The sequence below is a fragment of the Chrysochloris asiatica genome, unplaced genomic scaffold (assembly GCF_000296735.1).
Source record: "Chrysochloris asiatica unplaced genomic scaffold, ChrAsi1.0 scaffold00008, whole genome shotgun sequence".
Taxonomy (NCBI): Eukaryota; Metazoa; Chordata; class Mammalia; order Afrosoricida; family Chrysochloridae; genus Chrysochloris; species Chrysochloris asiatica.
Window position 1 is genome coordinate 2,179,009 of NW_006408526.1, and position 23,940 is coordinate 2,202,948.

A 23,940-nucleotide genomic window follows, 5' to 3' on the forward strand; every position below is an offset into this window, starting at 1 on the left:
ACACATAAGAACAATACATGGGAATGTCAAAGCCAGTAAGAACACCATTTCCAAATTCTTTGATTCCAAATTTAGTGTTTTATTCTGTGTTTAATTACTGAGCTTAGGAGAAGAAAATCAGAAAGCTACTTGAATATTTAATTCACTCTAAATTCTGTGAATCCAAACTACGGCAAAAGGGGTTTGAGGGGGTATACAAAACGATAGTATCTTTTAAAAGGGATATAATAGCTCCATTGAATCGGGCTGCGAACCTTAAGGTCAGCGGTTCGAAACTACCAGCCACTCCGCAGGAGAAAGATGAGGCTTTCTACTCTTGTAAAGATTTACACCCTCGGAAACCCTGTACAGGGTCGCTATGGGTCGGAACCGACTCAACGGCGCTTAACAACAACAACAACTGTATTTAAGGAACGAACGGTAGCTATTCTGGGTACTACATTTGTAGAAAGCCATGGACAAAGTCCAGAGAACAATTGGGATGGTGAGGGGCTTCAGATGAATGAGAAAAGAAACATTCAACCTCAACAACTGAAGATAATTGGTCAGATGAGTTGAGAGCAGTTTTCAAATATTTCAAGGGTTATCTTCATGTTGGAAAAGGAGTCATAATTATTCTTCTCATGTCTTCAGAGGGAGTCTAGGACAATTTCAGTTCACTATTAGGAGGAAGTTTTCAGCAGATAGACTTTCAAAAGTGAGACTGGATAACCTCAGGAAGGGACGTGCTTTTACTTCCGGAGGTATCAATGAAACAAAAATATCATTTGACCAAAGAAGACATTCAAGTAAGAATGATTTCTTAGATTCTGACATCCTTCCAAGTCTGATATTTGATAATAGTACTAATATCAAAAATAATTTTGAGTCTTAAAGAGGGTTCAAACATTTGTCTTTTTCATAAAACTAGTTTTAGTACCAAAGTATTTTAATTTCAACTCTGGGTAAAACTTTTATTCTTACTTTATTATTTCTTTTAGTCCAACTTAATTATTATTTGAGGCTCTGATCCTCTATGAGCAATGTTATTATTCTGTAAGGCTACTTGAAATTAAGAACAATAAATAAATAAGCCATTTTCATCTTTTTTTATTTTTCCATTTTCACCTTTTTATAAGTCTACAGGATAAGCTAAAAGTGCCTTGCAATTCTAGGGCTTTCCTATGAATCTGAACTATTGTTTGTGGGTTGAAAGATCCATAGAAATCACTCCGTGATATCTGATATCTCCTGGTAGAGACCACAAAAGAGAGGTGTCAGAAGTTGGACAAACTGCCAGTCCTGACTCCAGACTGCAGTCATTTTAGGATATCCTAATGCTTCCAAAAACCAACAAAAAATCCTCTTGAGGGATTTACTGTCCCAAAATAAGTGATCAGTTTTCAGATGAATATCTAATGAGTAAAAGCATAAATTTTGCATGCCTTATGTGAGATGCATGTGATATATCAAGGTTTTTTACTCACTAGTTGAAATCGATGACCAAAGCTGAGCCATTCTTTCTCTACAAGGACTTCAAATCCTCGCATGGTTCTATAGAATCCATCCAACATGAGCATGGCCAGGGAAGTTAGCTGAGCTGTGCGGTCCCAACCATCACTGCAGTGTACTACCACAGATGTCTTCCCTGACTCGACCTTGTCAGCAATCCTAAGAGCCCCTGCAAGAATAAGCTGGAAAACAGATTTTTAAATTACAAATTTAAAATAGGGACCCTATAGAGGGCTTCTTCAAAACTTGGGTTTGAACTGCCAACCTTAGGTTCAGTGCTTTCCTACAGCGCCACACCAGGACTTCTAAAAGTGGGGAGAAAAAGATCTCTCCCTTCCTACAAAGAATTTTTGTAAATGGTTGTTGTTGTTATGTGACGTTGAGTTGGTTCCAACTCATAGCTACTCTGTTTAGGGTTCCATGGAGAGGCTAGTGGGTTTGAACTGCTGACCTTATGGTTAGCAGTCCAGTGCTTATCTTACAGTGCCACACCAGGACTCCCTGGTAAATAGTAGAAGATACATGAATTTTCTTTTAAAACTAGGAAAACTTCACATGCATATATGCAGACACCTATTAATTTAAACAATGAAATAACCAAATAAAAAGTATATTCAAGTGCGAAACAAACAGATGACTATGAGAAAACAAAAAGGATTATGTTTTCAAAGTATCTGCTTCTAAGAATTTTGAAATATTTCAATATCATAAATTTAAATTTAAAAAATCAATATAACAATTGTTGAAAACAATGCTTGTTGTTGATGCTGTTAAATGCTGTCGAGTCGATTTCAATACACAGTGGCCTAGTATAGGCTTTCCAAGGAGGGGCTGGTGAATTTAAACTGACCACCTTGCAGCTCAAACTGACCTTGCAGTTCAACGCATTAACCTGCAGCACCACACCAGGATTCCAAAACAATGCTTATTTTGCCAAACTAGAATAAGTACATCTGAAAGCAGTAAAACTGAAAATCTTTTAAAATAATATATAGCATTTACTGTTTCAACCAAATAGTTTTATACAAATCACATAGCACATAGCAAGTACAGTATAAATCTTTTAAGTTATTTTCTGTGATATAGCATGCATAAATATTCTCATGAGATCAATATATTATCATGTCAACTTACCAGAGTTAAAATAACTTTAACTCATTTTTTAAGTAGACAGATATTCTCTGAAAAATAACTTTTTCTGAAATTGATCTTGAGTTAAAACCAGACTGAGTTTACACAAGGCCAAAAAGAAAAAAAGGAAAAAAAACAGTATTTTTAATAATGGATAATATAGTTCCATTCTTCTTTGCAATAGCAAGATTGCCATTTGCAATGGCACTTAAAGAATTCAAAATGAAGAAATAATAGGCTTACTAGACTTGGAGATAACCATGACAACCTCCTTTTAATCATAACTGTAGATGTGTTCTAGAAATGGCTTTTTCTGAATCCATCTCGATCTTGACTGTGATCAGTCATCCATGAGCATTTAAACAAAAAATGTCTGGTTCCCTTCCTTCATGACACGTACTATTTTAAGTACATTCCATCAATGATTCAAATGGATATCCATACTTAATAATAACTGAACCAAGCAAAGATTTAGAAGAGTTGGCAGGATAAGACTGACCACGAGTTAGTTATTCACAGTCATAACCTTAAGTAATTCATTAATTAAATAACCATGTTTGGAGCCCCTTATTATGTGACAAAGGAGTTCTGGTAGCAGAGTGGTTATGAATCGGGCTGGTAAACTCAAGGTCAGCAGTTCGAAACTACTAGCCATTCCAGAGAGAAAGATGAGGCTTTCTACTCCTATTAAGATTTACAGCCTCAGAAACTCTGTACAAGATTGCTATGAGTTAGTACTGACTCCATAGCACATAAACCACCAGCACTATGTGACAGGCCCTGATCTAGGTGCTACAGAAAGCAGACATAGTGTCTGCTTAGTGAAGCTGGCATTCTATTTGGGGGACCAACCATATGCAAATAACCAAGGAAATATACAGCATGACAAATGGCAAAACATGAAAGCACTCCACACAGGGTATAGAGAGTGCTGGCAGAGCTGCTGCTTTTTCTAGAGAGGTTGGGAAAGGTCTCTCTGAGAAGGTGATATTTGAGCAGAGATCTGAGAAGACAGAGTGGATAAGCCTTAAGAGTGTGAGAGCTGAAGGAGGAGAGCGTATTCTTGGCACAACTGTACTTCTTATACTCATTTCTCTTATTGCCAGCCCTTTGGAGAAAATGTACCTGGTGGTGAAATGACCTGGAATTTTGAGAAGGGAACATAGCACCTTATGCTAGGCCTAAATTAAGACTTACATTTTTCATACTTGCACACCAAACATTTTAAATAGATGGGGCACATGTACATGATCTCTGATTGAGGAATGCCTAAATTTTGCTACATTCCATGGTAGAAGATAATGATAATAAAAATAGTTTATAATTCTCATTAGTTCAGTTTGGCCATCTCCTCAATTTTGTCAGCATTTTAGAGATTTTAATGTGAATGCAAGTATGCTCCTTCCTAACATGAAAATCTGCATTTCTCATTATTTCAGACTATTAATATAAATATAATTATACCATTATAGTATCAGGAGTCCTAGTGTGGCAATGCAGGATAATGCACTGAACTACAAGGTCAGTTTGAACTGCAAGGTCAGTGGTTCAAACTCACCAGCCACTCCTTAGAAACTCTATACAGGGTCACAATGATTCGACAGCACTTAACAAGAACACAGATTACTAATAAGGACTCCTGATGTGGTGCTTGAAGACCAGCATTGGACTGTGAACCCCAAAGTTGGCATTTCAAGCCTACCAGCTGCTTCTCAGAAACCCCATACAGGGTCGCTATGAGTCAGAACTGACCTGACGGCATTTAACAACAACTACTATATTCATACATCATATGTCTTTATTATGTTAATGAAAATCAGATCATATCTGAAAATATACATAACTATATTAACTTAAGGACTCCAGGTGTGGCACTGTAGATCAGCATTTGGTCTTTGAACCATAAGGTCAGCAGTTCAAACCCATCAGCTGCTCCTTGGAAACCTTATACAGAGTCATTATGAGTCAGAACTAACTCAATGGCACTTAGCAACAACAACATATTTACTCAAATATGTTGTTTGGTGCTTCATACATAATATTAGCAGACAAACAGCCAAAACAGGCAAAGGAGCAAAGAACATTCTGGTTTGATATTCTATAATGATATAAGAAAATAGTAGCATATACTCACCTTAATGTGTTCTAACCAGTGAGTAGATTCCAAGTTAGATAACCAGTGAGTTTCCTCAATGTTGGGGTATACAATCTCTTTAAGCTTTCGTAATGATTCTCTCATAACGTGAATATTGTGGATATCCAGAAAAACTAGTTCTGCATTTTGGTAAGCATCTTCACTTTCATAACCACCACCCTTTGCCTGGAAAAGAGCACATATAAAAGGAAATAATAAATAAATATACATCCACTATACATGAGCATCTGTTACAAAGTGTCATAAAACAAAACATAAAATGATTGCAAACCTAAAGACTAAAGGTTCCACCCAGAATCCACCCAGTTGTACCATGGAAAATAGTCCTGGTGATCTGGTTCTGTTAAGAAAACCCTTTGGAACAGTTCTACTCTGTAAAACATGGGTCACCATGAGCTGGGATCAACTCAATGGTAACTAACTGCAAGAAGAAAATCTCAGTAGAAACTGAGGGTGACTAAGGGCACAATTTAGCACACTCACTCTCTATCTCCTGGTTTTGCTTTATAAACCAGGACTGTCCACCCTCACTCAAAGGCTCCCAAGATGACACAAATTTTAACTTCAAAAATAAACATCTGCAATAGGTTAAAAAATATCAAATACATTCAAATATACTGGTTCCTACTAATACTTTGAAAAATTAGCTATCCTCAGGAGATGGTAGGGAGCACATTCAATATTGGGAAATTCATAAATAAGGGAATCAAGCACTTACCCTGTTTTTCTTACATGAATTCAACCACTTGTTAATGAAAATACAGATAAGATCAAGTACATCTTTACAAAAACAGGTTAGAGAAAGAGTTCAAGTGGAATATCATGAAGTTAGAATATCACCATTTTTCAAACCTTAATGAAGTGAAGTATATCTAAGTACTTAGCATTAACAGTTTCTAACATTCCAAAAAGGAGAATCAAGCAGACAATATATGCCTCCTGATGTAACTCCTCCACCAACCCCCAAAACAAACCCACGGCCATCAGAATGATTCCAGTTCATAGTGATCCTATTAAAGACAAACTAGAACTGCCCCAAAATGTTACCAAGGTTGTCATGTTTAAGAAGCAGTCTGGCATCTTTCACACTTAACCATTGTGCCACCAAGATTCCCTAGTACCACCTCGTCAAAAGGATTGAAACAAAATATGAATAAACCAAATCTGAAGGAAATTCAGATAGAAAAAAGCTGACCACATAACCAAGTAGGCAATCAGCAAAATTGAGATTATAAAATATTCTACAGACAAACTTAAAAAAAAAAGAAGAGATGGGTGAAGGGAGGACTCAACTGTAGAGACCAGGCATATATATTTTGGTAATAAAAGTAGAAAGAAATGCAAGGAAGCGATTATTACAAAAACTAGCAGAGTGGTTACATTCAGCAGGGTACAGAATCATTGTGATTGGAGTGGGGATACACTGAGAGCTCGGTGGCTGGCAAATTTTAATTCTTGAGTCATGGGGTCAGAAGAATATCTGTCACACACAATTCATCAAGTTATATATAAAAAAAAGTCTTACTACGGAAGTAAAAAACAATGGTTGCAAGAAGGATACATACTTTCATAAATTCATAAAGGCATGTATGTGAATGATTGAAAAAGAATAACAAAATGAAGAATACAACATTTTACCCTGTCCTCCTATTCTGTCATAAAGTCTTCATTCCCTGGGCTCCCTTTTTAGAAAACAATCCTAAATATCATTTCTAATTCCTAGTATAAAATTTAGGAAGGGAAACCAGCAATCACTGGGAGACTGCACGACTGACCCCGGGCTACTGCCTTTCCACACACCTTGTATCACTTTATCTTTATGCCCTATAACAACAGCAGTAACTGATAAAGGTTTAGGATGCCATAACCCTCCCCTGACTCCAGTAAGGGGGAATACTCACAATTTAATAGGGAATGCCTGGAACTCAAATTGCAATTAAAAAGATAAGCAGGATGAAAGTAATTAGATAAATGCTCTACAATTTAATTAAAAGAATGGTCACTCTGGTAATGTTTACATAACAACAACAAAAATCAAACCCAACAAATATATCCAATAACAGCTGCACTGACTAGTTCTCATACAATTAAAATTAATGTTGCATAATACTTAATGCCATGTTTATTGTTGTTGTTAAGTGCCGTCCAGTCGGTTCCAACCCATAGCGACCCTGAGTGTCAACTAAAAAGAGAAGTCACAATTATCCCACTTTTGTTTCAAATATATATGTGCATGCATATACACAACTCTGGAAGTATAACAAGATTTAATGGGGTTTCTCTTTAGTAACAGGGGTTAACGGTTTTAAATAGTTCCTCTTAAAATGGATACATATGAGCACAGGGAGGTTAAATACTTATAATTAAAAAATAATGGAATATAAGACATAATAAGCAATATATATAATGGCAAATAAAACATATTAAACAATATATGAGGTACCATATGAACAAGAGCCAATGATACTCAGGGAGGAAGTACAAAGTGCATTGAAAGAATTGGCAAAGAACAAGGCACCACCAGGAATTGATGCAATAAAAATTGAAATCTTTTAAGAAAGTGAGGCAGCACAAAGAGGCACTCACTCATCTCTGCCAAGAAATTTGGAAGACAACTATCTGGTCGACTGATTGGAAGAGATCCATATTTGTGCCCATTCCAAAGAGAGGTGACCCAACAGAATGCGGATATCATCGGACAATCTCTTTGATATCACACGCGAGCAAAGATTTGCTAAAGGTAATACAGAAATGGCTACAATCATACATTGACAGAGAACTTCCAGAGATTCAAGCTGGATTCAGGAGAGGCCGTGGAACAAGAGATATCATTGCTGATGTCCGGTGGATCTTGGCTGAAAGCAGAGACTATCAGAAAGATGTTTACCTATGCTTTATTGACTATGCAAAGGCTTTCCATTGTGTGGCTCAGGACAAGCTATGGACAACATTGAGAAGTATGAGTATTCCAGAACACTTAATTGTACTTCTGAGGAATCTGTACCTGGACCAAGAAGCAGTTGATCGAACAGAGCATGGGAACACTGAATGTTTTAAAATTGGGAAAGGTGTGCGACAAGGTTATGTTCTTTCACCATACTTATTCAACCTGTATGCTGAGCAAATAATACGAGAAGCTGGGTTCTATGAAGAAAAACGTGGCGTCAGGAATGGAGGAAGATTCACTAACAACCTGCGATATGCAGATGATACAACCTTGCTTGCTGAAAGTGAAGAGGACTTGAAACATTTACTGATGAAGATCAAAGAACACAGACTTTGGGTTGCATCTCAATGTCAGGAAAACAAAAATCCTCACCACTGGACCAATAAACAACATTCTTATCAACGGAGAAAAGACTGAAGTTGTCAAGGACTTCATTCTTCTTGGATCAACTATCAACACTCGCGGAAGCAGCAGTCAAGAGATCAGACGACATATTGCATTGGGCAAATCTGCTGCACAGGAACTTTTTAAAGTGTTAAGGAGCAGAGATGTCAGCTTGAGGACTAAGGTGCCCCTGACCCAAGCCATGGTGTTTTCAATAACCTCATATGGATGCGAAAGCTGGACAGTGAATAAGGAAGATCGTAGAAGAATTGATGCCTTTGAGTTGTGGTGTTGGAGGAGAATACTAAAAGTGCCATGGACTGGCAAAAGAACCAATAGATCTGTTTTGGAAGAAGTGCAGCCAGAGTGCTCCTTGGAGGCCAGGATGGCTAAGCTTCGTTTCTTATACTTTGGACATATTGTCAGGAGGGAACAGTCGCTAGAGAAGGATGTCATGCTGGGTAAGATGGAGGGTCAGATGTTGTTGTTGTTGTTGTTAAGTGCCGTTGAGTAGGTTGAGTAGGTTCCAACCTATAGCAACCCTGTATAGGGTTTCCAAGGAGCAGATGGTGAACTTGAATAGCCAATTTTGCGATATAAACCAACTTTGCAATCTAGCACATTAACCCACAGCACCATACCAGGACTCCAAGCAAAATATATGTATTACTTACTTATTGGTTGTAAAGCAGAGAGAAGTTTTTAAAGCTCAATTGTACTTGTTTCTCTTTTTCTTTGCTAGATTGTGTCATAGGAATCAGAACTTCTACTTTCACAATGCAAATATTTACAGCAGAAACCAGTAACATCACTACAGCTAACTGCAAGTTCTTCAGAGATTAAATAACTCAGACAGGTGGACGAAGTCAGAGGTGATGGGTCAGTGATAACACTGTTTCACTATTCTCACAGCAGGACTATAGAAAACTTAAGCTCTCCTCAATATAAAGATTGGAGACAGGAGAGATAAACTAAGAATTTCTAACAATTTAATGTGCAATTAAGCATATGGTTAAAGAACCCTGTTGGTGAAGCAGATAAAGCAACTCAGCTGCTAGTCAAAAGATTAGTCGTTTGAACCTACCAGGTGCTCTGCAGGAGAAAGATATGGTGATGGGAAACGATTTACAGCCTTGGGGACTCTATGGGGTGGCTCTACTTTGTCCTATATATAGGGTAGCTAGGAATTGGGATCAGTTTGGCAGTGGGTCGGGGTAAGCACATGGTTATGCATTCTATTTTATTCAATGATTTTTTTCATTCTTAAAGCAACTCTGATACCTTTCTATTTTCATTTTTCAAAAGAGGAAAGCCAGGATTGGAACCTGCATCTTTATCATTCTACAGCCCGAGCTCTTTCCACTATCTTGTGGCCCCTGCCACACTCAGCTAAATTCATGCAACTTATGACAAACTTAATGACTGAGAGAGAGACAGTCTCACCTTATTGGCAACAGCATTAACACTTGGCCGGGCATCAAATATAAAGATTTTATGAGACTGGGCATTGGAATCCATGATAGCTTGAAGGTATTTTTCATCTTCTTTACTTCGCTTCCCACTGACTCCTACCATGGGCTGGCTACATCGAGTGATTGTGGCTTGACTTTCAGGATGAATCCATGATAAAACCTTATATAGAAGAAAAAATGGTGACACAGACTTTATATAACGCTCCCCAAAAACAGTAAAGAGTTCTACTTTCTCAGATGTAGAACCTGCCCATGAAAGGATACCTGAGGAAAAATCATCACTTTTCTTTACAGTCACGTCTAGCATCTGGAAAACGGGGTCTAATTTTCTTAATCCAGTATTTATTTATGAAGGAGCTCTGGTAGCGTAGTGGTTATGAATCGGGCTGCTAACCACAAGGTCAGCAGTTCAAAACTACCAGCTGTTCTGCAGGAGAAAGATGAGGCTTTTTGCTCCCGTAAAGATCTGCAGCCTCGGAAACCCTGTGTAGGGTCACTATGAGTCGGAACCAACTCCATAGTACTTAAAAACAACAACAACAACAATTTATTTATCAATCACAGATTATTGGGAAGTGGTATTTCTAGAAAAAATATATAGTAATAGAGGCCAAGTAAACACTACTTTTTAAAATTTTATGACTCATCAGAAAAACTGGCCAACTACAAGGTCTTCAGAATATTATTATTCATCTTAAACTCATTTGCCACAGGATCCAGGCATTCACCACAAAATTGTAAAATTTTGTGTTTTCTAGGACTAAAAAAGCAAAACAGCAGTTATGACCATGATAAAGAACCAGTGAATAATGCACAGAGCCAACTCTGTTTTCCAGTTACAAATCAGACAATTCTATGCATTTCTCTAAAATTCTTGTCATATTCTCCTTAGGGGTCTTTTAAGCTTTCCCTCCAGTTTGATTTTAACTAAATAACTCAATCTCTGAGAAAAGTCCTACTGCTGTAACTACTTTCATTCTGCATCCTTATTTGTGTCCTGCTTTCTGTGTGAGCTTTCCATTCTCCAAGGCACTAATTTCAGTATTAGGTACAATACGAAAGCATTTGCAAAGTCCCATCTGAGCTTCACACTTACTGGGATACGGCCCCTTGATCGGAAGGATGCTACTCTCTTTAATTCTTCGTCAGGAATATTTGCTGGCACAACCAAGAGAGCGGGGTATGTATCACACAGCTCGTATCGTTCATTTATCTTCGTTATTCTCCAGCTTTCATTAGGAATTCCCTAGATGTGAAATAAAACATAGGATAAATTACTACCTAATTAAAACATTAAAAGGTACCAGAAGAGAAGCCATTCTATGCAACCTCTTTCATCTCTACTGTCCATCTCTTAAAGCAGTTGGAATAGTTACTATGTGCCTGTGGTTACCAGGTCATTCAAAATTAAAAATTCTAATATAGGGATCCCTGTGTTCATTTTGACATCCAATGCCAATGGATTAAATATTGATTGAATGTTGAGTCTGTTCTATGCACATGCATGGGAAAAGATGGAAACAGGAAGAATACAAATGCCACTCATCTTAAAAGAAAAAAAATCTCCTTCAGTTATATCAGATGATTGATTTTACTGTGTGGCACTATAAGATATGTCCTATCCAACCACTCTTTGGAAACCCTATACAAGGTTGCTATGAGTTGGAACCAATTCAAAGGTACATAACAACGTCTATACAATGAGAGTTTGACAGAAACCAAGTATCCATCAGAATATACTATAAATAGTTCACACACAGTGAAAGTGAATTTCCACTCCTATAGTAGAGTACTAATGAGAATGCTGTTAATGTAAAAACATTAGAAAAGGAAAGAGCAGTAAGCAAAAATATATCTCCAGTAAAGGAATTGTCTTCCATGCGGAAAACTGAAGTTGGATAGTCTCATGGATTGAATTATGTCCCCACAAAATATATGTCAACTTGGCTGGGCCATGGTTTTCTCACTGGCTTGGATGCTATAAAATGATATAATTTGGCAGCTATGTAATTATGCAACCATCCCCATGACATGATCTGCCAATATACTGTAAGGGGATTAAGATAAGATGTGGATCTTGGTGTGGTGCTGTAGGATCAGCACTGTGCTGCAAACCACAAGGTCGGCAGTTCAAAACCACCAGCTGCTCCTTGGAAACCTTTTAAAGGGTTGCTCTGAGTTGGAACCAACTCTAAGGCCCTTAACAAGAAGATGGGATGCAAAGGACATTTCTCATGGGAGTAGCCTCTAGTATCTTTGATCTTATAAGAGATAAAAGAAGAAATAATCTAGCAGAGATCAGAGGGACCTGCCTACCATAAAGAAAGTAGAGCTGAGAGTAGAGCCTGTCCTTTGGACTTAGGGGCTCTGCACTGAGAACCTCCTATACTTAAAGCAGGGGTGGGGAACGTCCAACCCAAGGGCCAGACAAGGCTCTTGAAATCATTTGGTCTGGCCCTATCAAGGCAACCGCCGTTTCAACTATCACACTGTTGTTGTTGCTAAGTGCTGTCGAGTTGGTTCTGACCCATAATGACCCCGTACAGGGTTTACAAGGAGCAGCTGGTGAGCTTGAACTGCCAACCTTGCAGTTCAAACAGACTTTGTAGTCCAGTGCATTAATGCACAGCGCCACACCAGGACTCCAACTATCACATAAGGGGTGAGTTAATTAAATGTTTGACCAAATATAGCTGGCCAATTTTTATGTTGATAATTGTGTATGGTCCATTAATGCTCTTATAAATATCCAAATAGCCCTTAACAGAAAAAAAGCGTCCTCACCCCGGACTTGGAGTCCTGGTATGGTGCTTTGGGGTTAATGTGTTGGGCTGAAAAGTCAGTTTGAACTACAAGGTCGACAATTCAAGCTCACTAGCCACTCCTTGGAAACCCTATACAGGGTCACTATGGGTTGGAACCCACTCGACGGCATTTAAAAACAACAATGACAACAATCCCTGACTTAGGGTAAGACTGATGCCAAGAATACATGCAGATCTCCAATGAACACCAGGCCCACAGATATTAAAAGGAGACATGGACATTCCTCCAGAGCTGGCAGGGAAAAGAAAGTCTTCCCCTCATTCAGTACTCATAAGATTTCAGATTTCCAGCCTCCTAAAAGGTGAGAAAATAAATTCCTATTTGTTAAAACCATCCATCTGTGTTATTTCTGTAGAGCATTAGTTAACTAAGACAGCTAGTATACACTCCCACTTAGACAATGCTAATGACATAATGAATACTGTTAATGTTCTGTGTCCATTTTCATATTTCCACTCAAACCTATGCCTTTCAGTTAATGTATCCACTTGCCAGGCCCTCACAGTTAATATATATCCATTTTCATAGTCAAGTTACAAACAAAATAACTGGAGTATAATTTTCCTTAGTTATTTACATTACAATTCTGAGAATAGATTTTTATTTCCTTGACTAAACTTGGATACTTTCCAAGTTTGTTAAGCAATACACCTGTAACTTATAGTTGCATATTTCTACAGAGTACCATGCTTATTGTCTTTACAAGGAATTTTTACTATCTTTATGAAATGATCATTTTTCTTGTCCAATCCACAAATTCCAGGGTCCTCTTTCTACTTAATACATATGTTAAAAAGTAAATAAAAAGCACTCTACTACATAACAATTTAAATAGCTATTAATACCACAGGTCAGCTGGGGGAGGTGGGGAAAGAGCAGTGGAGGAGGGGCCCAAGAGATCAGTTTGATTGTCAGCAAACCCTGCTCCTGCAAAAGTGGAAATGAAGCCAAAGAAAGCAGTCGGAAAGGATAAATCCACAGACCAAAAAAAGTGCAAACAGAAGGGAAAAGGGGAGCAAAGGGAAAACAGGCAGATGTGGCTAACCAAGAAACTAAAGAAGATTTACCTGCTGAAAATGGAGAAACTAAAAACAAGGAGATTCCAGCCTCTGGTGAAGCAGGAGAGAGAGAAGCCAAGTCGGATTAATGTGTCCACCATGCCATATCAGTGGATCCTGTTATCTTTCTTCTTGTACAATCCAGGGGAATATTTTTATCAACTCTATTATATGCAAGATTTTTAGTAGCTCTAGAAACATTTTTAAGGAGGACATTCCACGTCATCAGATTTTTTATGTGTAAATGCTTTTTTACACAGGTGAAATCATTTCCCGGTTGTGTATTTTTTGGTGCAAGCAGAAAATAGTGGGATGTTGTTGACTGATAGGAGGTTTTGACTATCTTAGGCATCAACTTAACATTCCATTGGTGGCAGGGAGTTTTATATCCCATAATACAAAGCATACTTAATGGCAACTGGGAGTCACGGTCATGCATTTGTATGACTTGAACATTTTCAATTCTATTTCCATGCTGTTTTTCACTAATTTTCACTCTGCCTGTCAGAACTGTGTGCGTTCTGTGACATCTTTGGTCATAACAGTCCCGTTTTCCTCATAACATTGTTATATGCTGTGAAAGGTTGAAAATGTTAGTGTGTATTAAGTACTTGATGTTAAATTGTGAATTGTTGTTGTTGTTATGTGCCATGGAGTCAGTTCCGACTCATAGCGATCCTGTACAGGGTTTCCAAGGCTGCAGAACACCTCATCTTTCTCCCACAGAACAGGTGGTAGTTTCGAACTGCTGACCCTGAGGTTCACAGCCTGATTCATAACCACCACGCTACCAGAGTGCCTTAAATTGTGAATTAGTAGAATTTAATAGTCAACAATTGAAGATACTGGCATTTGAAAATTTTGGCATAAAGTAACATTTGCCTTCAAATTTAAACTGGAAAGTCACTGGAATTTAGAAGATAATTATAACTAAATGGGTGGGTCTTAGGTTTTTGGTATACAAATTGTTCACAATGTCTCTGTTCCGACCCTAAAAACAAACAATAAAATATCACTTATGAAAAATAAATAATTAGCTATTAAAAGTGTTGCCGATTTTATCAAAGGCATAAAGTGAAATATGGATAAGCTTTGCCCATATACCATCACCACCTGTAGCCACCTGGATGGAGCTAGAGCATACGATTCAGATACACAACACACACCGAAGTACAGGGAGGAGGACCTACTTCTTTGGGAAATTTAGAAAGCCACACAAATGCCCAGGGCAAGAGGCATGCTCAAATAAATATCTGAGAAGACTCTATACTGTCCCCTCAGGCTGATGCCTAGGATCGGTGCAAGCCTGGCAAAGTGTTGATTGAAAGCCCTAGCACAGTCAATCTAGAACTACTGGGAAAGGTATTTTGTTTTGTTTTGTTCTCTGCCAACACAATTATTGTTATTAAGTGCCGTTGAGTCAATTATGACTCATAGAAACCCTGTATAGGGTTTCCAAGGAGCAAATGGTGAATTTGAACCTCAAACCTTACAGTCTAGTGTTAGTCCTACAGCGCCAAACTAGAACTCCAACACAGTAGTTGGACACAAACTAAGATCAGAGACTTCAGTGACTACTCATGTCTAGGAAAGCAGTCTTCATAAAAATAGATAGGGAAAGGGATGAAACAAATGGACTTTCAACAACCCAAACCAAACAAAACAGCAAACCTGAGAGGAAGGCAGAAAGTGTGATTTCTAGAGCTGCCACTTTATAAAATGTAAATATCTAGTTTTCAGTAAAAAAAAAAATAACCAGGCATACAAAATAACAGAAAAGAGGTACTATTAGAAAGAAAAATTAAATGACAGAAATTATCCTGAGTAAGCCCAGAAAATGGACTTACTAAACAAAAACTTTTGAGATAACTATTAAATATGATCAAAGAGCTAAAGGAAAACACAAAGAACAAATGAAAATTAGTAAAATAAAACATCATTTAAAAAAGAACATCAATAAAGAGAAAATGTTCACTACGGAGTTCAGTGGTTTGAGCAGGCAAAAGATAAAATTAGTGAGTTTGAAAATAGGATAATTGAAATTACTGCGTCTGAGGAGAGAAACAGCAAAAATTAAGAAGAAAAGTAAGCACAGCATAAAGGACTTGTGAGACACAATGAATTCAACCAACATCTGCAATGTGGGCATCTCAGCAGAGAAGAGAGGATCAGAAAACCCAATGGCCAAAAACTTCCCAAATTTGATGAAAGACATGAGTCTTCTCAACCAAGAAGCTCAAAGAACTCCATATATGATAAATGCATTCACATCATAATCAAACTGTCAAAATCCAAACACAAAGACAGAATTTTGAAAGCAGCATGAGAGAACTGAACCATCAACATATGAGGAGGCTTCAAAAAGTTCATGGGAAAATTCTGTTACCTTTTAAATCCATTTTTCCATGAACTTTTTGAAACTCCCTCATATAAGTGAACCTCAGTAAGATTAAATATTGATTTCTCAGTAGAAACCATGGAGGCTGGAAGGCAGAGGGATGACATACTTAAGTGCTGGAAGAAAAGGACTGCTGAGATTACTTGAAGAAAACTACTAATAGAAGCTAAGTTTTTTATGCAGTCCCCTCATAGAATAATACAGTAAATATGAATTCATGTTAAAAGGTAGAGAGGGTGTTCTTACAGTTGTACTGAGCAAGCAAGTCAATGCTACCCTGAGTGTGACTCTGTTAAGATGTGAAACTTTCAAAAGTTTATGTAAAGGTAATTTATAAGTAACAGAACTATTTAGGTATTATTCAGAATTAAATAATAGAATACCTGAAATTGGAAACACATATGAGGGGAAAAAAATCTAAGTAAAAAATTCTGAATACATACAAAACTAATAAAGCCTCTATGAACTGGGCTGTGAACCACAAGGTCAGCAGTTTCAAACTACCAGCTGTTCCGTGGGAGAAAGATGAGGCTTTCTGCTCCCATAAAGATTTACAGCCTCAGAAACCCTGTGCAGGGTCACTATGAGTCGGAACCGAATCCACGGCACACAGCCACCACCACCACCACATATACTAATTTTTTTTTTTTTTCAAATGTTTAAAAATTTTATAAAAAATAAACTAATATACTTGTAAGAAATAAAGATGCACACAACATCATTTACTTATTCTGAAAGGCTGCTCAAAAGAAACTGAAAAAGTCAAACAACCAGGATTTGCTTTCAGACACTTTAAAAACAATTTAAAAAATTTTTTTAACTATAGAAAGCTGCTTATTTCTATCTATTAAGTAGTATTTTTGTTGTTTGTTTTCTGGGTGTTTTGTGTGTGTGTGTGTGTGTGTGTGTTTTTGGTAGTGAAAAGAACCTAAAGTACTAAATTAAAAAAGAAAAGTACATACCTGCCGTCTATACTCTAAAAGAGGATCATATACGTTCCACCCATTTTCAGAAAATACTTCTTTGTATTCTAAAGCAAAAAGGGGCTGCAAAAAAAAAAAAAAAAAAAATCCCATTATCTTTTCATTCCATTTCCTCACAAACTTTTCAAGCCTTCTCCTTTGCACTCAGCATGTGACATAGTGTATGATTTGCTGAGTGTAAAACTGATGATCTGCTCTGTAAACTTCACTTAATTCACAATGGAACAAAAAAAAAAAAAAAAAAAGCAAACAGATTTAATAGCTAAAATAAAGACATAATGAGTCAGAAACATACAAATGGACTTCAAAAAGTTCATAGAAAAGTTCCATTATGTTTTATTATTTCCGCAAACTTTCTGAAGTTCCTTCATAACCTAATCAAAACCTAAAGTTTTCATTTTCTAATCCTTGAGAAGACTTTATACTGAGGTCCCTTTCTAAACTGTTGTTTTAGTTTGTAATTTTGAAGATGTTTTTTGAGTATATTTTTTAAATAAATATACCAGCACATAGACCTTTCACCAAGATTTATCAAAATGTAAAATATCACCATATTTCCTTCAGATAGATATCTCTGGAGGTTGATGAATTTGCTTCTTAATAATGAAAGAAATTACATAACTATGGCATCTAATACAATTAACCAATCTGACATCACAGATATCAACAGAGAAACAGCTCTGAAGTTATATTTTCTAAAACAAATTGAACCATCTTTTAATTTTTTGGCACATGTGTTCTGGGTACCAACAAAAAAAGTTTCAATCAAAAATTTTCATAGGCATAATGGCATAAATAACTATGATATAGAAGAAAAACACCGAATACCAGAGGACCAGTTGTTGTTGTTGTTGTCAGGTACCATCAAGTAGGAACCAACTCATAGCGACCCCATGCACAGCAAAACGAAACAATGTCCGATCCTGGGCCAACCTCACTACCGCCGCCACACTTGATGACATCAATGATGTCACCTGGCTGATCCATCTCGTTGGGGGTCTTCCTCTTTTTCTCTGACCCTCCACCTTACCCAGCATGACATCCTTCTCCAGCGACTGTTCTCTCAGGACAATATGTCCAAAGTAGGAGAGACGAAGCCTAGCCATCTTGGCCTCCAAGGAGTACTCTGGTTGCACTTCTTCCAAAACAGATTTATTGGTTCTTTTGGCAGTCCATGGCACTTTTAGTATTCTCCTCCAACACCACAACTCAAAGGCATCAATTCTTCTACGATCTTCCTTATTCACTGTCCAGCTTTCACATCCATATGAGGTTATTGAAAATACCATGGCCTGGGTCAGGCGCATCTTAGTCCTCAAGCTGACATCTCTGCTCTTCAATACTTTAAAAAGTTCCTGTGCAGCAGATTTGCCCAATGTAGTATGTCGTCTGATCTCTTGACTGCTGCTGCCGCAAGTGTTGATAGTTGATCCAAGAAGAATGAAGTCCTTGACAACTTCAATCTTTTCTCCATTGATAAGAATGCTGTTTATTGGTGCAGTGGTGAGGATTTTTGTTTACTTTGAGGTGTAATCCATACGTAAGGCTGTGCTCTTTGATCTTCATCAGTAAATATTTTAAGTCCTCTTCACTTTCAGCAAGCAAGGTTGTATCATCTGCATTATCTCAGGTTGTTAATAAGTCTTCCTCCAAACCTGATGCCACATTTTCCTTCATAGAACCCAGCTTCTCATATTATTTGCTCAGCATACATATTGAACAAGAATGGTGAAAGAACACAACCCTGTCCCACACCTTTCCCAATTTTAAAACATTCAGTGTTCCCATGCTCTGTTCAAACAACTGCCTCTTGGTCCAGGTACAGATTCCTCAGAAGTACAATTAAGTGTTCTGGAATACTCATACTTCTCAATGTTGTCAATAGCTTGTCATGATCCACACAATCGAAAGCCTTCGCATAGTCAATAAAGCATAGGTAAACATCCTTCTGATATTCTCTGCTTTCAGCCAAGATCCATCGGACATCTGCAATGATATCTCTCATTCCACGGCCTCTTCTGAATCCAGCTTGAACCTCTGGAAGTTCTCTGTCAATGTATGATTGTAGCCGTTTCTGTATTACCTTGAGCTAAACTTTATTCGCTTGAGATATCAAAGCGATTGTCCGATGATTTCCACATTCCGTTGGGTCACCTCTCTTTGGAATGGGCACAAATATGGATCTCTTCCAGTCGGCCAGATAGTTGTCTTCCAAATTTCTTGGCAGAGATGAGTGAGTGCCTCTTGTGCCGCCTCGCTTTTTTGAAAGATTTCAATTTTTATTCCATCAATTCCAGGTGCCTTATTCTTTGCCAATTCTTTCAAGGCATTTTGGAATTCCTCCCTGAGTATCACTGGCTCTTGTTCATATGGTACCTCTTGAAATGGTTGACCAGTACTGACTACAAATTCTACCCTCTTGTAGCAGCTATCTCCTTGAGATAATTGCTGACAGTCTTCTAGTTTCATCTCTAAATGGGAATAAATTAAATGATACCTATCACCTTAGGGATATTGTGGAATTTAAATGATATAATGTAAATGAGGGTATTTAAAACTGTTAATAGCACATATATAGGAACTCATTAAGCACTTGCTTTCCTTTTTTCCCAAAATTACTAGTCTTTATTTTAAGATCCTATCACAAAGGAGATTTCAAACCCTAATGAAGACCACTTACAGCTTTTCATCATAGAAATACATTGAATAGGACGATCATAGGTTTATAGACTATTAATACTGGAATGAGCCTCAAAAATCAGCTAATCTGACTTCCTAATTTTATACCTGAAGAAATTGGTCCAAGAGACTAGACTGAACCTAAATTATGCATCTATTTAAAGGGCAAAGCAGGAACATTAAGTACAGAAATACTAAGTAGTCTAGATGTTTCTTTACATTTCACCAATTATTATAATATACATATTTCAAAGACGAATCATTTACCAGGTTATTAGAGACAGGGAATGCGTATTTCATTAGATTCTCAAATATGGATCTTCTTGTTCGTCCCTCAGGTTTATGAGCAAACCGTAAATTCCTGATATCCTAGAAAAGATTTCGTAACCAAGTCAATTAGAATTCACCCTTTTTTAATTTAAGGAATAAGTAAGATTACTTAAAATTATGATGCAAAAGATTAAGATTGATGTGGGATTAAAAGAAAATCAGACAACAGATCCTAGAAGCAGACAACTTACGATGATTTATTGTGAGAACCAAAAAATAACACAAGTCACCTTTAATATGAGACAGAATTTAAAGGGCACAAAATTTTCAAGATAGACCAATAAAAGAGGCAGCATTTGATATAAGCACTTAATATTATGACTAATACACACTATCAAGCATATGATTTTGTTTTATCTTTCCTGAGAAAGCCCATTTCTGTCATGAATTTCCCTATTAAAGACCTGATTAGCTGTAAGAACATTTTCAATGTGTCTCTACTCCCATTATGTCTGGTATTTATTTCTCTATCTACTATAGCCTCTCAGGACTCACTTCCATTATAGCTTCTCTTCCTAAGCCTCCTGATGCCACACTATTAGAGCCAATCCCTGTCTAAAAGTCTTCCTCCCTTCCACGTCCAACTATGTTTTGAGAAGTAAACTCTGTTGTTACTGTTGTTGTTAGCTGCAATTCATCCTAACTCATGGTTTGTTGTTGTTGTGAAGTAACTCACAGTAACTCCATGTAAAATGAAACAAAAGTCTGTCCAATCAAGTTCCCTCCACATGACTGGTTGCTGATTGCACTGAGAGCCACAGGTTTTTCACTGGCTGATTTTGGAAGTAGATTGCCAAGTCTTTATTCTTAGTTTGTTAGTTTGAAAGCTCCATTGACAGGTGCTGGCTGAGACCAAGGTGCACTGGCCTTCCAGAAACAGGACCCAGGTCTCCTATGTGAAAGGACAAATTTCTACCACTGGGACACAATGCTCTCTGAAGTCTGAACAGTTTGCTTGACATTATTCAGGTTGTAAGGTCAGGTTTTTATAAAGACCAAAGCTCCTTTCCATAATCTGTCTTCAAAGAAGTTTCTATGCTCAGGCTGAATAAAAATATTCATGTTCTTGTTTACTGCCATGCTAACAGTACTTGGAAAAAAATATGGACTTAAGAATAATTTCAAAACTACCTATTTTATTTATATGTCTTAGCATAGACAAAATTCAAGATAGCTTTATTATACCCCATACTATAAAGCAGGATACAGAGAACTTCACTACTTATAACAGTATATTTTTCATAGATAGCATATTTAATTTGACACTACATTATTAATAAGATAACTTGCATCAACTAAGTTAAACATCTGTCCAATAATATGTCCTAAGAACAAATAGCTCTATTGCCTCTATAGAGAATATTTATCTCACCAAAACGCAATTGACAATACTAAATTTCACATTAAGTTCTATCAGTGGATGAAAATGGCCTACGTAAATTCACTGTACAAAGGGAGCCACTGTACCTACAGAACATGAGCAGGTAAAACATCTTACTATAACTCTGATATTAAACTAGAATGTCAGTTTTTCTATATCTTAACTATCTAAGGAAACCCAAGGTGATGCCTTGTTTTACCTTAGTAAATATCTCCACAACTATTCAGAATCACTCTTAACCATAGAGTTACCTAAAAAGACCATAGTCCAGCCCTATAACATTTGTTATTGTTGCTGTTAAGTGCTGTCAAATTGGTTCTGACTCACAGCTATGCTGTATAGGGTTTCAGAGGAGCGGATGGTGGACTCAAACCACTAACCTAGTGATTTGTAATCCAATACTTATAGTACAGAGCTACAACATATTATCTATGATTTCATGGTAAAAATATAACAAATCCAATCAAAGTTTCATTCAAGAGACAATGCATTTATGGAATCCAAGCAGATAAAAAAAACAATGAAGGTCTACAACATCATGTTTTCTAGCATTGTTTCAAAAGTAGAAATAGAAAAGATAGGTAATGATGAATAAGGCATACTCAAGCCATCCACTATAAACAAAGTTGTTAAATGCCGTCAAGTTGGTTCCAACCCATAGTGACCCTGTATAGGGTTTCCAAGGAGCAGCTGGTGAGCTTGAACCACCGACCTTGAAGTTCAAATGACAATGCAGTCTGGCACCAGGACTCCATAAAAAAGTTGTTGTTGTGAAGTGCTTTCGAGTCGATTCTGACCCATAGCGACCCTGCACAGGGTTTCTGAGGCTGTAAATCTTCACGGGAGAAGAAAGCCTCATCTTTCTCCCATGGAACCACTGGTAATTTCGAACTGCCGAACTTGAGATTAGCAGCCCGATTTGTAACCATCATGCTACCAGAGTCCTTATACTATGCCTTAATTGCTCAGGGGCTCAGGTTTCTAATTTGTAAACTAAAGGTAATAATGTCAATCATGTCTTCCTCATAGGATTTTTGTGAGGCTCAAAGTGAAACAATAACTGCAAAAGTAGTTTGTATTCAATGGATACACGATGATCAGTCTGAAAACTGATGCTATTGACATATCAGCGTATCAAAACATACAGGCTGAAGTGGACCTAAAAGAAGTTATATCTAATTTATGATACATCAATTTGTCCTTACGGCTCCTAAATGTTGTCTTCTACTACTAGAATTTTCTAATATGAAATTCATTTGATATTTTTGAAATCAGAGTTCAAACACAAGTCCTCTTTAAAACAAAGCATTTCCAAATTGGATAAAGTCCAATTTTACCTTGCACACAGTCTCAAGTCCATAGGAATTTTCACCTCGACTAGAAGCACCACCAATTTTTTCTACTCTGCTTATCACACCAAGAGAAGCATCTAAAACAAAGGGTGGGTCCTAAAGAAAGGAGAGGAAAATTTGTTAATTAAAACTGAACAACTGATGCTTTATAATTATAGCTGAGAAAAATCTTAATCAGAAATCTTTTCATTAGGAATACTTAGAAATTAATAAAACTGGCTGTAAGCATATAGGTGTACATACAAAAATCTAATTTAATAAGAAGTCTTACCCGTTCCATACTTTTGAAATATAACCTGTAATTTGTGACAGTCAGAGTTCCTCGTACAGCACCAGTGAATGGACATATGTAAGTTACATCTTTGGCTGAAAAGGAAGAGTTCATAGTTTACTATGTATACATAGTACATTATTTAAAATGTCATATATTTACAAATTAAACTTAATAGAAATCTAATTGTTAGTCTTAACTTTATACTAAAAAAAAATCACATAATCAAATGATTTGTACAGACTTCAAAAACCTAACCAAAGCTTCCAATCACACTGAATTCTGTGGAAGGAATGTGGAAAAATGGGAAGGTGGGAAGAGGAGGGACATCTCCTTCTCCTCTGAGATGAACAAAAGGAAACAAAGATGGCCACTATCCCTCTTGTGTTTCATATCTCTGGCTTATTTTCATCCTCTCAATCAATATCCATGTTCTGATCAAATGAGCCTTCAACTCAATCTGCCTTCTAAACTCCCATATCTGTTTATTATGACATCTCTATTTAAAGTTTCTCATGGTGGTAATGGTAGTTGTGTACTGTCAAGCCAGCTTTGACTCATAATGGTCCTGTATAGAGTTTTCAGGGATGTAAACCTGCTTCCCTATGATTAGCATCTCAAATCATAACCCCCTACACTACCGGACTCCCAAGTTTCTCATAGGTACCTAAAATGTATTATCCACATATGCTACACCAAGGCTCATAAAAATTAAGAGAAGTAAAATCTAAGGTATTTCTTATATAATGACTCTCCAAATCTGGTTGTTGTTGTTGTTAAGTGCCGTCGAGTCGGTTCCGACCCATAGCGACTGGTAACTAACTGGAAATAAGAGTTCAGAAAAAAAAGAAGCAGTTTAGGAAGATTCTCACATTTCTGGCTTAAATGACTGCACAATTAGTGTTAATATTAACTGAGACACAGAGAATGCAGTAAAAGGAGTAATTGTGGGGTTAAAATCAAGATGTTATCTTTAAGGTAATTATGAGATATCCAAGGGCATGTGCCTATGAAGCATTTGTTTGTATGTATAGAGACATGGAAACAAATTTTGGACTCATCAGCATACATGTGATAGGAGA

The 23,940-nt window shown here is 37.1% G+C and overlaps 1 protein-coding gene across 2 annotated transcripts in view; it reads right to left on the bottom strand.

The window, feature by feature from the left end:
• Positions 1 to 23,940, bottom strand: part of MTMR2 (myotubularin related protein 2) — a 100,277-nt gene that overhangs the window by 18,200 nt on the left and 58,137 nt on the right. For both annotated transcript variants that reach the window (XM_006833750.1, XM_006833749.1), the window contains 8 exons: positions 22,859 to 22,953; positions 22,573 to 22,683; positions 19,792 to 19,893; positions 16,825 to 16,908; positions 10,677 to 10,826; positions 9,552 to 9,740; positions 4,757 to 4,942; positions 1,467 to 1,673 (listed from right to left, as the gene is read on the bottom strand). In XM_006833750.1, the coding sequence (XP_006833813.1) occupies positions 1,467 to 1,673; positions 4,757 to 4,942; positions 9,552 to 9,740; positions 10,677 to 10,826; positions 16,825 to 16,908; positions 19,792 to 19,893; positions 22,573 to 22,683; positions 22,859 to 22,953 (1,124 nt within the window). The remainder of the gene's footprint in view (positions 1 to 1,466; positions 1,674 to 4,756; positions 4,943 to 9,551; positions 9,741 to 10,676; positions 10,827 to 16,824; positions 16,909 to 19,791; positions 19,894 to 22,572; positions 22,684 to 22,858; positions 22,954 to 23,940) is intronic.